This window comes from Pipra filicauda, unplaced genomic scaffold (assembly GCF_003945595.2).
Source record: "Pipra filicauda isolate LSUMZ 115617 unplaced genomic scaffold, ASM394559v2 scaffold211_size2331000_pilon, whole genome shotgun sequence".
NCBI lineage: Eukaryota > Metazoa > Chordata > Aves > Passeriformes > Pipridae > Pipra > Pipra filicauda.
The window spans coordinates 223,790-239,162 of record NW_024104323.1 but is presented as its reverse complement, the minus strand read 5'-3'; the positions used below and the strand labels follow the sequence as shown (position 1 = coordinate 239,162).

General features: G+C 43.3%; 1 protein-coding gene across 7 annotated transcripts in view; it reads right to left on the bottom strand.

The window, feature by feature from the left end:
• Positions 1-422: 422 nt before the first annotated feature.
• The window catches only part of EFCAB5 (EF-hand calcium binding domain 5), a 37,145-nt gene continuing 22,194 nt past the window's right edge, over positions 423-15,373 (bottom strand). For 6 of the 7 annotated variants that reach the window (XM_039381074.1, XM_027744393.2, XM_027744419.2 and 3 more), the window contains 13 exons: positions 14,734-14,833; positions 13,481-14,035; positions 12,175-12,389; positions 10,802-10,958; positions 8,477-8,766; positions 7,448-7,626; positions 6,480-6,708; positions 5,619-5,771; positions 4,375-4,466; positions 3,363-3,616; positions 2,582-2,811; positions 2,297-2,390; positions 423-855 (listed from right to left, as the gene is read on the bottom strand). In XM_039381074.1, coding sequence (XP_039237008.1) covers positions 728-855; positions 2,297-2,390; positions 2,582-2,811; positions 3,363-3,616; positions 4,375-4,466; positions 5,619-5,771; positions 6,480-6,708; positions 7,448-7,626; positions 8,477-8,766; positions 10,802-10,958; positions 12,175-12,389; positions 13,481-14,035; positions 14,734-14,833 — 2,676 coding nt within the window. In that variant the 3' untranslated portion in view covers positions 423-727. Of the gene's footprint in view, positions 856-2,296; positions 2,391-2,581; positions 2,812-3,362; positions 3,617-4,374; positions 4,467-5,618; positions 5,772-6,479; positions 6,709-7,447; positions 7,627-8,476; positions 8,767-10,801; positions 10,959-12,174; positions 12,390-13,480; positions 14,036-14,733; positions 14,834-15,373 lie in introns of those variants that run through there. The other variant, XR_005563471.1, reaches the window with a different exon arrangement.

Sequence of the window (15,373 nt, the reverse complement as noted above, 5' to 3'; positions counted from 1 at the left end):
CACCCCCGACTATGCCCCTGGTGGTCGCCGGTCCCCGGGCCGGGGGTGCAGAGCCGTCCTGCCCCCCCCAGTCATCACAGACCTGTCACTTGTTGCCTGCTAAAGACTGAAAGAGGAGTTTTAATTTCCCAAAATATTATTAAAAAAGTGATTCTGCCAAAAGGGACGTTATTGGAAAGATGAAATCTCACTGCCAACAGTGCAGTTGCTGTAATATCAAGCTTTATCCCAATAAGAAAGCTTTTTGTGTTATATTAACAGTGTTGGGCTTTTCTGCAGCGTGTTCAGAAGAATGTTACAAAATGCTGATTAATAACCTCTGCTTAAAATTATTCCGAAAAAGTCATTTAAGGTGACTGAATCTTGAAAATTTTTGCTGTATCATTTATGAGATTGTAGCTGGGGAGTCATAAAGTCACTGCTTAAAAACACCCAAAACTTTATTCAAGCCTTTAAAATTCAGTAGCTATATTAGAAAAATTTTTTCCTTTAATGTTTTTATTGCTTTTTCTTAATAATCCTTAACAGACTTCCTATCATTTTAACTAGTAATCCCTAACAAACTTCAACCATCTTAACAACGAATACTTAGTGGCTATGCTTAAAAAAATAGAAAAACAACAGTTAATTTAAATTTTAAAATTTGTGAAATACTAGAATCACGAGGGTTAGACGAGGAATTAAGAGATTTAATTGGAGGCACACAACAACTGGATGCCAAAAGGAACTAAGGATGGGGTTTTTCACTGTGTTGGCTCCCTGTGATCTCTGCGAGTGCCAGGCAGGTGTGAACCCAGTGGTACAGGAACTCGGCTGGAGCACAGCCCTGCTGCCACACCGCCGCTCGAGGGACACCTGCAACCAAAAAAGAGCTGTAACTACAAGAGGGAAAGTCAAAACCATGAGCAGTGTTGCCCCAAAATCAAAGAGAGGTCATTCCATCAGCAGTGCTTTCCCTGAGTCCAGTAATTCCACCCTGCAGAATGGTGATGCTTTGAAAGGCACCGAGCATTATCGTGACAGTGACCTGTCAAGCACAGAAGTGCTGACTTTTTATTAGAATTTATCCTGTATTGTGGTAGGTCCCCTATTGTACAAAGTGCTCTGCTCTATTTTAATGCTAAACTTTTGATAATCAAAAATACAATGAGAAAAGTGCTTTTTTTAATCCAAGTTCAGATTTAAGAGTAATATTCAAAGCTTTTACTAAGTGCTATTAAAAGTCACCACATAATCATGCCATAAAGGTTGCTCTGTCCATAGAATTCAGGTTGTTTTGTGCTCTGTTCTATATTACAGCACAAATATATGGAACATACGTGTATTACCTGATGTTCATTTTAAAGGAATTCCTGTAACTGTGAGTTATACCTGCATTTCATCCTGGGAAACCAACCTTTCCTAGCATACCAGCAATTGGCCAAAGCTGTATTCTTTAATCTAGTTACATCTTTGTCCATAGCTGTAGGAACATCAGATGCTGTAGGCCTGCCTTGTTCTTTCCAGTGAATTAGTTTAATATATATGAGAACACATGAAAAGGAACCATGACGGCCTCAAGTGTTTACTCTTTATCAGCAGGCAAGGTACTGTTGATAAATATCTCCAGCTAAATTAATAACTCTTGTCCAGGTTTGTTTTTTAACAGGCCTCTCAGATCATCAAGGGAGAGATCTCAACAAGAACAAGTAATTTCTCTTGCAGAGATATTGCAAATAATAATAATAATAATAGCCTCTTGAGTGCCCTGGCACCAAAAAAGCCCATGTTTATTAAAGGAGAGAAAGACAGGCTGAAAAGCAGCTCCTGTTTGTGGCCAGTGAGTACATTCAGCACTTGGCAGATGGTGTTTACAAAGAGGAGGGCTCATGCTGTCCTCCCACAGTCATGTTCCTGTTTGGAGCTGGGTCAGTCCCTAGGGCAGGGCACAGAGGTCTGAAGTAGATTTGCTTGCCAAAAGAACCATCATTCTTCATATGTCTTCACGTATTACTTGCCAAAAGAACTCTCATTCTTCATATGTTTGTCTGGAGGTGTACAATGAGATCACTTGTTCTGGAAGCTTTCAAAGCTGATCTGCTCCCCTTTCTTTAAGGCCGTGAATTTTGAGTCTAAATTTAACGGGTTGACTTCTAGTGATTGCAGATATTTAGGAACCTTTATCTGTTGTTTAATCTCTTGTGAAATCAAAGTTAATTTGTGAAGTAAGGACCTTAAAAGTACTCAGCTGAAGGTGGCCACCGACACTATTTCTGAGCTGTGCCTGGGAACCTCACAAGGAGTTTATGATATTTACCAGTGATGCAGTCCAGCAGCTCTGCTTGAATTTGCACAGATGCAGCAGTTGGATCAAAGCAATAAATCTCCTGAATCAAATTGTCATCAAGTTTCTGCAATGCAAAGAACAGAAAGAGTCGGGTGGTGACGAAAAGGTTACAGAATCAAAGATGGCAGAGAGAAGCATACAGGAAATCTATAGGTAATGAATTATTTCACTGCCAATTCCCCCTTGGCAAATTCCACTGAGTCTTCTTGAGGGAGTAATAATAGAAAACAAACTCTCAGCGATTTGAAGTCTCACCAGTTTACACTGACTCCAGTTCTCGATCTCCTCTGAGCCCTTCCAGTCTGGATGCAAAAGCAACAGCACAGCCTTAATTATGTCGTGTAGCAGAGCTGGGGGTTCTGCACAGCTCTTTACTCCAGCAAAGCTCTCGGCACCGAGTTTCCGGACACACTCGCGCAGGTCCTGCAGCATGAACCGCTGGAACAGAAACCCCGGGTGCCTCACCTTTGCCACCCGTTCTGCCTCTGCAATGAAAAACAAACCCCCCACGAAGTTGCTCAGAAACATCTGCTACTCAAGACTTACATTATTGACTGACGAGCCCTGCCCTCTTTGTGATTAACTGTTTGCCTCCTTGATTGATTTGTTTACAGCCCAAGTATCCTACCAAGCTTTAAAAATGGATATGTGCTTGAGAAGGGACAACACAGAGGAAGCAGAGGTCCTGAGACCATGAAGGGTTCAGGCCTGCAGACAATTCTGTGACATTCAAATTCTTTTGCTCTTAGTCAGAGCAGTTCTGAGGGGGACAGGCTAGATCCCTGAGGGTGACAAGGCACCTTGCTTCACACCTCTGATTTCAGCACAAAGTACCCTGTGAACCAGAGTTAAAATCTAACCATTCTGTTTAACTGTGCTCCACTAAGCTCTTAGGCTTACTCAGAAGTTGTTTACATAAACCAAAGATTTGTATTTGTCTTTCCATACTTGTAGGAAAGATACCTTAGATGTGATTTTACTGAGATTCCTAATTTCACTCCTAAAAAACCCTATCTTGTCTCTGTATGCACAATACCCAGCACATAGGTTGGTTCTGTTTCCTCTAGAGACCTCCACAGGATCTCCAAGCAGGCGGCTTGGACCATCTTTAGCATTTTCTGCAGGTCTTTCTGTTCCTGAGGTGGTAATTTCTTGTGGTGCCCAATGCTGATATCAAATATGCCAAGAGCTTGTCTTGATAGGTCTTGGAGAGGTACTGCAATGTGCTGTTCTCCACGGACAGCAGTGAGAGCGGCCTCTAAACTGTCTGTGCACCTAAACAGGTAATCCCTGAAATAAAACGTACTAGATTTTATCATTCTGGTTTCTTTTGGTAATTTACTTAGCATATTTTAATAAGATGCCATTCATCTCTCACTGCTAAGGGTATTACATTACTAAATCATAGGTTATTTCCTTGAGCTGAGATATGCACAGCTCTAAGTATCATTCCAGCCAAAGGAGAAAATAGCACTGGGAACACATATTGCTTAGCCAAGGTGACTGCTGAAAATCCTAAATATTTAACAAACCTTGCTTTAAAAACAGTTTTCTGTTTATAAGTGCAGTGACAATATAAATCTATAGAGTTTTATAAAAATTAAAAACAGCTGCTGGAACAGCAAATAGCTGTTCAAGCAACTTTGACCACAGGGATGATATGCTTGAAAGACAAGTCTGTGAGGATCTTGACAGTGGAAGGAAACAGTCAGCTGAAGGAAATGAGACTAATGTGGCCAGGAAAGGGGACAGATTAATCTAAAGAGCAAAATGGTTCAGTGTAGGCTTTAATCCTGCAAACCTTGGCAGCTCAGCTACTAAGTATTAAATCAGAAGTTGTTTTTGGAAGCCTAAACTCAAAGAGAAAATACCCCTCACAGTTCAGTGTCACGTGTGTACACACCAGGAGCCTTGATAGTGACAGAGCTACAGCCAGACACTGTCACAGGGTTGCACTACCAGGGGCTTTGTGCAACATGGATCATGCCTGATGTAGGCTGAGTCTAAGAGCAGAGGGGGCTATTCCTACTCTGGCCACTGGAGCCTACCTTAGCAGGTTTTCTTCTCTGAGGAGAAGAGCAGGAGAGCTATGGATTTCTTTTTGTCCTGTGTTATCTGTAGTGATCATCTTGCACAGAGCCTGCCAGAGAGAAAAGAGAGGTTTAGCTGCATCCAAGAAAGGAACAGATATTTTGAAGTTTGGAGGGAGAGGAAATGGCTTATTTCTTATAGGAAACTCCTATGTACGTTCAAGGGGTGGTTTAAAGACATCTCCCAACAATGCCTGGTTTTATTCCCACACTGTATCACTCAAGATACATGAAGAATGTGCCCTGAACCTCCCTCAGCCAGACTATTTAATCCACCCCCAGGCTCCACACTGAGGAACACCCACAGACCTAGAGGCTTCCATTCTTTTTCCCATCCTTTCTCATGTCATGTTTGTGTCAGTGTGCCTTGGCACGTGAAAGGCACAGAGGGGAGTGAGTGACCTGGCTATCAGGAAGCTAACAAGGGAACAGTGCCGAGCCTGGAATGACAACAGAACACTGCCAACATAAACCATGCTTATCAGAGGAAGCAGCTGAATTATGGCTACAGCAGATGACATACTGACTTTGGGATGACATGGGATCGGTCCTAAATATTGCATACACTTTTCTGCTTCTTAACTCACTGGTACATGAAGTGACAAGCTTCCCAGGGCCTGAGTGCCTGCTGAACAACTGGAATCTGACCTGCACGGAGTGGGGGCTGCCTTTACAAGCTGCCTAATTGGGAATCAGCCACTTCCTGAGCTGTATTTACATCTTGGCTGCTGACATTAGTTCAGACCAAAGAGCTAATACATTAGCTGAAACGTTCTTTTTTCCCTATAAAGTACCATAACTCTGACATGCAGAGAATCTCCACAGAAGAGCATCTCCCTTTGTGGAGGTTCCAGACAGCAAAGCTATGGATGGATGGATGGGTGTGGGGTTTTGCTCTATGCAGCAGTGAGCACTGAGGTAGGAGAATATTCCCTTTTCCCATGGAGAAGGGTCTATACTAGCACTGCTCTTGAATTGTTTTACATGGGAAGATGGAAAGAATGAAGAAGGATCTCCTTTATAGAGGGAAACTTCCTTCTCTACCTTTGTAGCCCTTTTGTTGCATGGGCAGGCACAAGAATCTTGGGCAGGCTTCAGTTTTAACAATAAAACCATTGGGAAAACACAGGCATTAGGGCTGGCACATCTTCCTTAAGCAGCCTTTCAGCCCCTGACAATTACAGACCTTTTCTCTGCAGTACCTTGTCTTTGGCAGGCTCCACCAGGTACATGGTGACGGTGTGGATGCTGGGTGTCCTGGGATACAACCAGCCCAGAGCATAAACAGCCATTTGTAGGACATTTTCCCGTGTGCAGATATGGTGGTAGGCTTTGCTGAATGCATGGGAAACTCCCTGTGAAAGCAGAATCCTCCATATGAGCCAGACAATTCCACAAGATTTGGGGGAAAAAAGCTAGGGAAGTGTTCATGAAGCAAAATGGTTGTAAGAAGTTACTTTAATCTGAACTTGTAGAGCTGAAAAGTGACTGTGAAATGTCCTTTATCAAATAATGCTCTAAATATTCCCAGTACCAGGTCACAGCCAAGTGACTGGTAAGTCCTAAACTAGATTAGCCGTTTTTTAGTGGAAGTAGCCAAATGGACTGGTAAGGCTGGCTTGCTGCGCTCCCTGCTGTCCAGACGATGCACCCGCACTGAGGTTGATTCCAAAGAGCATCCCAAAGAAATCCGGGCTGCTGTTGCTTACTGTTATTCCACCACGTAAAAAGTAAGGTTTCACACCACTTTATGGAAATGAACACAAAAATGAGGTCGAGAGCTTCAAGAAATAAAATCTGCTATCTTTGGGCTTTGCACAAAAGGACAATTAATTTACTAGTCAGGAGAAGATTAAATAAATTCCTGATGAAGTGATAGCTCAGTCGGTTTCAGGTAAGACACTATTAAGGTGTCCTGCTCACACCACTTTCCCCCTATACTGCAGAAAGGGACCAATAGATCTTTTCTTAGTTGTACATCTTACGTTTACTCAGAACAAACATGTAAAAATCACAAGTTTTTTGCAGATTGGTCTAAGAAACTGCTTTCTGATGGTGCCCACCTGGTAGAAAATGATCTCATGGGTCAGAAAGATGGTTTTGTCACACTGGTCCCGAAGAGTGTCAAGTCCTAGAATGCCAAAGACTCTCCAGTGAGCATCATACAGGGGCAGCACCAGGAGGGAACCTTTCCTCTCCTCCACTGGGCGCTCAGAGTTCCAGAAATGGATATTTCCGTGGAGCTGAACTCTTGGAACATGGATTGGCTTTCCTTCATCAACAGCTGCAAAGCTGAAAAATAAATTTATGAGGAGGTTTGTTGGGAGGAGCAGAAAGCCTTTAGTGAAACAGTAAATACTGCAGAGCTTTGATCTCTCCCTGCTTTTTGGCATCAGAGGAGGAAGGTGTGAGCTCTGCACTTTGACCACACCCAGCAATACCACATTTACCACTTGTATCCGAAAGATAGTGGTAATAAATAAGTCACTCTTCATCCTTAGGACATTTTAAAACATCAGCTAATGAATGGAATGAAAAGGAATACAGAAGCAAGCAGCAGTTACATTTAATAGGTTAGAAGCAGCAATATTTAAAGAGACAAGTATGTCTGGCTTTTGGAAATGACAAGTGAAGAGGCATGAAAGCTGTTTATAGCATAAACACTAGGGAGGGAAAGGCATTGTTCTAAAAAAATATCCTGTGGATATAAAATTGTGTATGGGAATTAATTTTTAAAGAAGGAAATGTAGGCCCAATGCCACAGACATTTGCTAAAGGATGAGATTCTTTAGACTGTGAGCTAATATCCCCAAGGGAAGGAGTGAAATCCCAAACAGAGCAGTTCTAAGAAGACCGTGCAGAGTATAGGACGTTTATAGGATATTGGATCCTTCCACAACAGTCTCTCAGGAGATTTCCTCTCTGGAGTACTCCATGACCCTCAGTTTCCAGTGCATCCCAAACACTGCCCAGTACCCCTACATTCCAAATAGTTTTGAGAAAAAGGACCACTTTTTTCAGCTTTTCTTACCTTATTCCTTTCATGTGTCTGTGAAGTGTCTGGTTCAGGACATGCGGAGCATCGTCCGCAGTACAGGCCACGTAGCGCAGGAGAACCTGGCCCTGGCCCTGCTCTGCTGGGAGCTGGTTCTCTTCCAAAAGGGCAATGTAGGCACTGATCTTCTTGTTACCCCCATGGGCTTCTGCATCCTAGCAACCAAATGTTTCCCATTACATTATGGGCATTAGCCACTGACCACTGCACTTATTTCATGTCCTTAGCACTTGTCTCTTTTGTGCCGAGGTGCTGCTCTGGGTCACTGAGTGTGTGTGTCACACCCCCCCAGCGTGACGTGGCCGTGTCTGCCCAGAGCACTCCGTGACAAGCAAAAACACTCGGTATTTTGATTGGCAAGGAAAATGGATTTCTTGTTTCCTGCTCTTAATGGGGAGAAGTAAATAATATAAAAATAATCCCTTACTATAATCCCTAAGCAAAAGTCCTGTGGATTTCTTCCCTAATAGGAGATTTCTTTGGGGAAAAAAACCACAAACAAGTGCCAGAGTTGCCACATTTACAAACCTAGACAATACTAGAAGAACACTTCAGAGAGAAGTTTGGCTTTGAGGGGGGCTTTAATAGTGAGGACAAACAGCTAAAGTTGCAGCTGTAAGTTAAAAATGAAAATATTTCCACTACAAATTAACCATCTTTGTCCCAAACTGACTCTGGTGTGTTTCATTTCAGAAGCTCTAAAACTATAACTATGGATTTCCAGATCTGATCTGAGTCAGTTCTTCCAAATTGAGATATAAGTTTTCATGAGATTCCTTCTGTATTGGCATAGCAAGGACAAGAATCCTTGCATTGCTGATCTATCAGTGACCCTTTCTGTGCATAACCACAGGCTCTCCTGAACATCAGCTAAGTATAGGAAAGCACAAGGAAACAGCCTCAGAGCAGCTTCCCAGGCTACCTGCGAGTTCCACTCAATTCCAGGGTTTGGAATCAGTGTCCCGACCGAACACAAGCACCTCTTGTGCTCCCTGGGATGCCCACCTGGGAGATGGCCTTAAGCACTGCTTTGTACACCGATTCCATCCTTGCTCCGCCGCTCTCAGCCGCTTGCTGGATATCCTGCAGCCATTTCCTCCTGGTTAAGCTTTGCAAGGACTCCCTATGACTTTGCTCCACACTTGTGGTCAGAAATCTCACCAAGTTATCAATAGATTCATCCTCATTGCCAGTTAACTCAGAAGCAATTAACTCAAGGAAGGTCTGGAATACCTTTGGGGATACCATCTCCACTCTGCTGAGCTGGGGGTATCGGGAGCAAAGGTGTGCCTTTGCTAGTAGAAAAAAAAAAACACAAAACAACAGAAAATAAGACAGACAATCTAGTTGATTAATCAGTTTTGCAGAATATTAATCAAGCTCTAAACTGTCTTTGGATGGGGTGTTCTAGTCTATTGTTCTGGGTTTCTTTCAGCTGTCTCCTAAATGGAGGTTGTCACAGTGACAGGTAATCTCCAGCTTCCACACTGGATTCCTCCTTTCCTCTGGACGCCTGCTTTCCCTCCTAGTGAGAAGGAACCCTGCACAGCACTGGTTTCTACCCAGGTGTTGGTTAAATCAGCGGCCGGTCTGTCCGAGCTGTCCCAGCCCTGCGCAGGCTCTCCCCAGCCCCGGCTCTGGGCTCACGGGGGTGCTCTTGCACAGCCTGAGGAAGGTGCAGGCGCCTGCCTGGCTTCGGGATTCACGGGAGCTCTTCCATCATTTTTTCTGCATCCTGATTTCAAATCCTGTTGGACCCGAAGATGTCCCTGGTCATGGCAGGGGGCTGGACTAGATGACCTTTGAAGGTCCTTTCCAACCCAAACCATTCTATCATTATTATCACCGATTTCAGCTGTAGAAGTAGCAAGTACTAACTGGCCCAGTCATGGTGGAGCTGCCTGTTAATGCTGTCTTATCCAGCTCATCATCTAAAGAACATTCAGTATTCTTAATTTAATTTCTGATTTTCTGACAGAACTAGGATGGGGAATTTTTTGATGGTATAAAAATATTTGGATATTCACCTCCTCTTTCTCCTCTCTTTACAGAAAAGATGAAGAAAGAAATATGCATGAAGTTGAATGCAGTATGATCACTTCCTTCACTACTGAGCCACAGCATAATGCATAATTTTCCCCATTATATCTAATGTTACACTTTTCATTTACAAGGAAAATGAAATAATTCTACTCACTCTTCACTCTATTTCCATCCAGGAGCAATGCAACGTCTGTGAACCCTCCCCCCAGACCTGCTTGTTCCATGTCTTTGAGAGATTAGGTTGAAGCTGCTAGAAATAGTTTTATGTTGCTGGTATTGATTTTGCTATGCTCTCTTTCTATTTATTTGTCCTTTAGTTTATGAGCCCTTCATGGAAGGGACTATGTCCTTCCATATTTTCATAGTCTGTTCTGGCATGCTTTGAATACAAGAGAGCAGTAAAGTGCCAGTTTTTCCTGGCTGGACAGACAGTCATCAAACATGACAGGTCGCTGTGCTCCCCACCCCACCAGTGAGCTAAATGATAAACAGGTTTTGGTGCTTGCCAAAACAAGCCATTTTTAGTGATCTGCAGCAGAACAAGCAGCATGAAGATGAGCATGGAGATGAAAAAAACAGTCCTCTCCACCCAAGCACACATGCAGACATGTTCTTAATTGCTAACACAGTATTTCAGAACACCTTATACCCACTTGTTAATATGCATGAGGCTGCCAGACAGGTTCAGGTGAACCTGCAGTGCTTCTGTCTGACCCAAGTCTATTTTGTCAAGGACCAAATTTGCTAAGTTTATTCAGAGAAATGAACCAACAGAGAAGGGAGACTCGAAGTTGCTAATTCATGAGAGCTGTGTGACAGTGTGGATTACTATGAGCTATTTGAGACTCATGAGGAAAGCTGTTCTCTCCTATGAGGTACATTCCTGCAGCAAGCACAGTAAAATGTATCTATTAAAAATAGCTGGATAACCCAGATGGACTAGACTAAAAGTGCAAACATGTCCTCAGGCTTTACGTGTGTTTTTCACTGCCATATCACATGTATACATTGCATGTTACGGCTGAAATAAGTGTTCAACACATCCCAGTGTCATGAAAGCACTGAGCTACTTCTCTGCCTGGGAGTCTTGCACAGAAGGAGGAGATGGAGCTGTGCATTAACAAGCAGGTCTGGGTAACTGTTCCTTTTCATTTTACAGCTCATACCATGTATGCTTATGACTGCTTGCAAAACCAAACTGGTGCTTGCCAGCAACCTCACTAGCACCATCATTGAATGGTTGAAGGTCTGCTGGGTTGTTCTCCCAGAGCAGAGCTGTCTCCTTACCCTTCATCAATGCCTCTTTTTTCATGCCTCCCATGAATTTGCTCAGAACAGCATCCACCTCTTCCAGGTCCAGAAACCCATGTCCATTGCTGTCCCACTTTTCAAAAAGTGCCTCCAAAAGCAGTTTCTGTTGGGCCGCCCGAGCCATGTGGTGAACCTGCAACAGAGGAACAGCTGGTCTTGGGTAACTCTTGGGTAACTCCTGGACACTGATGCTGGGTGTCTACACAGTGTGGGCACTGCAGTGCTGTGCCACTCACATCATTCCTATGGACCAGGCCAAATCTGTACATACACGGCTCAGACCTGCAGATGAATCATTAAACCTGGGAGATACTTAGAAACACTAAACACAGGTGACAGTTCAGTTTACCAGGCTGGACCAGCACTGCAGAGAGTTATTTCACAGGGAACAAATGAAGCCTGTGCTGGATTTAAGGTAAGGTCAACTGAGGTAAATGCAAGTTTCCCAGAATACAAATGTCTCCCTAGCAAGAACTAACCACAGCCTTGTCAGTGACACCCAGAGATGTGACAGTTTGTATTTCTGTACATTGTTATTTTGCTGGTGCTGCCCTGAAGTGTGTGGGCTACAAGCAAATGCATGTACCATTTGTCCTCTAAACCCAGCACAGAGGGATAACTGGCTGGAGTGGAATCCTCTCAAAGGCCAAAATACTGGCAGTGTGTGCTGTGTTCAGTGAGGACTGGAGAGCCGTCAGATCCAATATCTCATTCAAATTAGGTCAGCAGCACAGAGGGAAACCAGAAGGAGGTCTGAGGAAAACACAGCTAGAAAGACTCACAGAGAGACACACAACAGACCTGAAGTGATATGGGGCACCCTGATGCTGTGCAGGAGGAAGGGGAATTTTTTTTTCAACACATGGCAAGAGCACCTTGTAACTTAAGCACAGAGAAGCATATGCACACTAACACCCAGCCATGCACATAGCAGACCCAAACACACTTGTTTTAAAATCCTCCCCAAACATCCACAACCTCCTGTGTACATGCCAATGCAGTAGGTCAGAGATCAGGTTCTTGGCTATTATAAAGGTGAATAAGCAGAATGGAATGTTTTGGGCTCTTTCACAATTAACTATCAACTGTTGTCTCACTGAGTCCGGCTCTAGGACAGACAGACAGCCTCTTACAGGATGAGTCTGTCATCACTTCCAGAGCTGAGGGCTAGGGAGGGAGCATCTGTATGAAAACAAAGGGGTCAAAGGTTTCCTGAAGAAATAGGGGATGCAAGACTGCAAGCAGAGAACTCTGCCAGTGTGAGATTAACAGTTGACTTTGTAAGTGTCTGTAGGCATTTGCTTGTTTTTTGTTTGGACACGGGATCAGCAAAACTTATCAATATTTACTTTTTCTAGTTGTTCCATTTTTTCCTCCTCTGTCTGCTTGTACTCTTCTTTGATAAATGCAATAAGCCTCTTCACAGTAGGCAGAGAACTATCTTGGCCAACAAACGTCTCCATGAGCTGTACAAACTGTGGCTGGGTGAGGCAGCTTGCACTGAAGGAACTCTGAGTACAAGAAGCCCGATGGTTCTGAATCTGTGCCATGCTGGGACCTGAGTCTGAAAGGCAGAAAGCACAGTGTGTCACAGAAAGCCAAACGCTGCCCTAAAGCCAGGCACGTGGCAGCTATCAACTCACTCCTCAATCCTGCACTTCCTATCCAGGGAAATTACAGCTGAATCCAGACTGACTCCATGCTGAGTAAAGGCCTTAATCTGCTTATACTGTTCTAATAGTAGCTCTTCAGAGCCAGTCTGGCATGGATGCCAATGTACAGCCAGGTCAACCTCTGAACACAGGTGAGCTGAAATTCCTGTTACTCAGCAAGGGGCTGTCTGAGACAAAGACTATCTGAGGTACTGCATGTGCCAAACAATGCAGGATGCACATCCTGCATAACACTGGAAGTTAACTCAGAAAGCTGTAGGTACCAGTGGGCTGTACCATCAGATTTACAACCCTTTACATAATAAGTCTGTCACTAGATTGCTTGGGCAACGTAGACCCAGTTCTTGCAGTTTTCTAAACTGTGAGACATAAGAGAGTGTTCACAGAGCACTGGCAAGGAGGTTGGTCCTTCTCGGATGTTTAAGAAAGTACCTCTTTGAAACACACAGCTGCCTGATCACAGCCTTCCTGGAACAAGGGCCTTTGTACACAATGAAGTATGATCATCCTTTGGAAACACAGTGAGAGATTAAAATAAAAGGTTTCTGCTATATGATCTCATATCATATCTCCCTATGGGCAATAACAGGCTAAAAATTATTAAAGTCATTTCTAGATTTAACATGCTCAGGTTCCTGTCTTGCTACAGTAATATTACAGAGTGAAACAGAACATAAAGTTTCTCCTTATTATAAAAATGCTGCTGCTTCACAAAGTCCCTACTTGAATTAAAGTGTCTGCTCAGTGCCTTGAATACAGATCACCAGCAAAGTGACTCACCTGCCATCCTGTGAGAGGAACATGCTCTGAAACCTTGGCAGAAAACACCATGCTGAGAAGATATCAAAGCTTATGGTCTTCTCTACTCAGAAAGCACTCACATGGTTTTGAAATGGATTTAAAATAGCCTATAGTTAAACTAGTCCAAATGTATACATTGAAAAAGATTAAGGTCTGCCAGAATAAAGGAGAATGTCTTTACCCTGCTCACGCAGAAGGTTGTCATCCTGCAGCCTTGTCTCGGAGCTTGTCTGTTGGTCAAACTGGCTGCTATGCTGCCTTGAAAAACTCCCTTTTCCTGCAGGGGTTTCTTCCACAGCCTCTGCAGCTGGAGCACCCTGTTCTGAGCCAGTGACATCCATGTCTGCCACATCTGTGTCTCCTTCACTTTTTACTTCCATCTCAGGCTCTCTACCCAGGCTGGATTCCTCTTCCTCCACCTGTTTTTCAGGTCCAGGTTCTCCATCCCTACTGAGATTGTATCCATCAGAGGCTGATCCTGGGAAAGCTTCAGCCTGTCTCTCTGCACTTCCAGGCTCAGCTTCCTTCTCAGTTTTGATGTCTTCCTGGGAGCTGGGTTCCTCACTGTGTGTGGTATCTCCATCCAAATCACCAGCCTCAAATCCAGTGCCTTTCACCTCTGACACAGCATCCTCACCTTCCTCGCTCACTTCAGCATCACTCGGCTCTGCTGCTTGGTCATCAAGGCCTCCCCATAAATCCACAAGATCAATCTCTTGCAACTTAATTATTGGCCCTAGAATAGAAAAAAATATGGGTAAGTTGATAGTTTGCATTGGTATTATGTTCTCTAGAATTGCACAAGAAAATTGAAACAAAAAAGATACTGCCAAGCAAATACAAACTATCAGAAGGTACCTTCTGCAAACACACGTCTCTGAAACACAAAACTTCAGAATAATGTCTTTGCCTGCAGAGATCTGCATTTCTTGCTGTTTATTACACTACATTTCTTTTGAAATAAATGTTTCATAATTCTCCCTATTAAGAAGGAGACCTGTAACTTGCCCTGCATTTGATCTTAGCAATTAATTAATGTCCAATATCTTAAAAATATTTTACTTTCATGCAGATGATCCCCCGTGTTTTTTCTTTATCTTTCCATGTGCCTGGAGAAACTTTAGTGCAAACACAAAATTAACTTCTAACATTGCCCAGTAAGAGAGAACATTTGTTTCAGTAAAAGTCTCTCTTTAATCCTGAAGTACTTCTGACTTTTGTATGAAGGAAAACTCTTGGATGCTGAAGCATTTCTGAACGTTGCGTCACAGTTTGCAAAACATGTTTGCAAATTATGGTGGGTCACAGCATTCATTTGGGTCCTTTTTTGGGCCCTGTTCACTTCCAGTAACACTTATAAAACATATATGAACTGTCCAGCCCTGTGTGACCTCCTAGTGTTTTAACCACAACCAAAACTTCCCAGGTACTCACACTGTCTGGGGTTCCACAATTCCCTCTTGTCAGCCACGGGGCTTCTGTCATAGAACTCCCTCAGCAGGGCCAGTATTTTTTGTCTATCCAAGACACCAACCTAGTCAAAAAGATTATAATTATTGGGTTTTTCCTGTGGTTCTTGGGTCTTACATCAACATTTGCAGCACTACAAAGGCACCATTAGCTAAGAATTACCTGTGACTGAAAATCACCCATTACCAGAACACGACTACAGATTTCAAAGAAGCAAATTTATTTCATAGAGGCAAAAACTTCTTCTCTGGGCTCAGCTGGAACTCCCTCCCCACACATATTACTTTGCAGGCACTTCCTTGACAAATTACAGTTAGATAATTGTAGCTGTTCTGCCAAAGGGGTTCTTCATGTAAAGATCAAAGCTTCAACATTTCATACTCTCAGGACAGATATTGATTGCCTGACAGCACCATGGAAGAATTTTCACCTATTATGGGCTGTATTACCTTAGTGACTGCACACTGTAGTTTGCTTTTATGCCCCATCATCTCCTTTGAAGATTGATGTATTGGCAGCTGCCTGGGAACATAATTAGTCCAAAAATCCAAGCTATTATGACAACCTCCCTAATTTCCTTTAAAAATTCATAGACATTTGACCA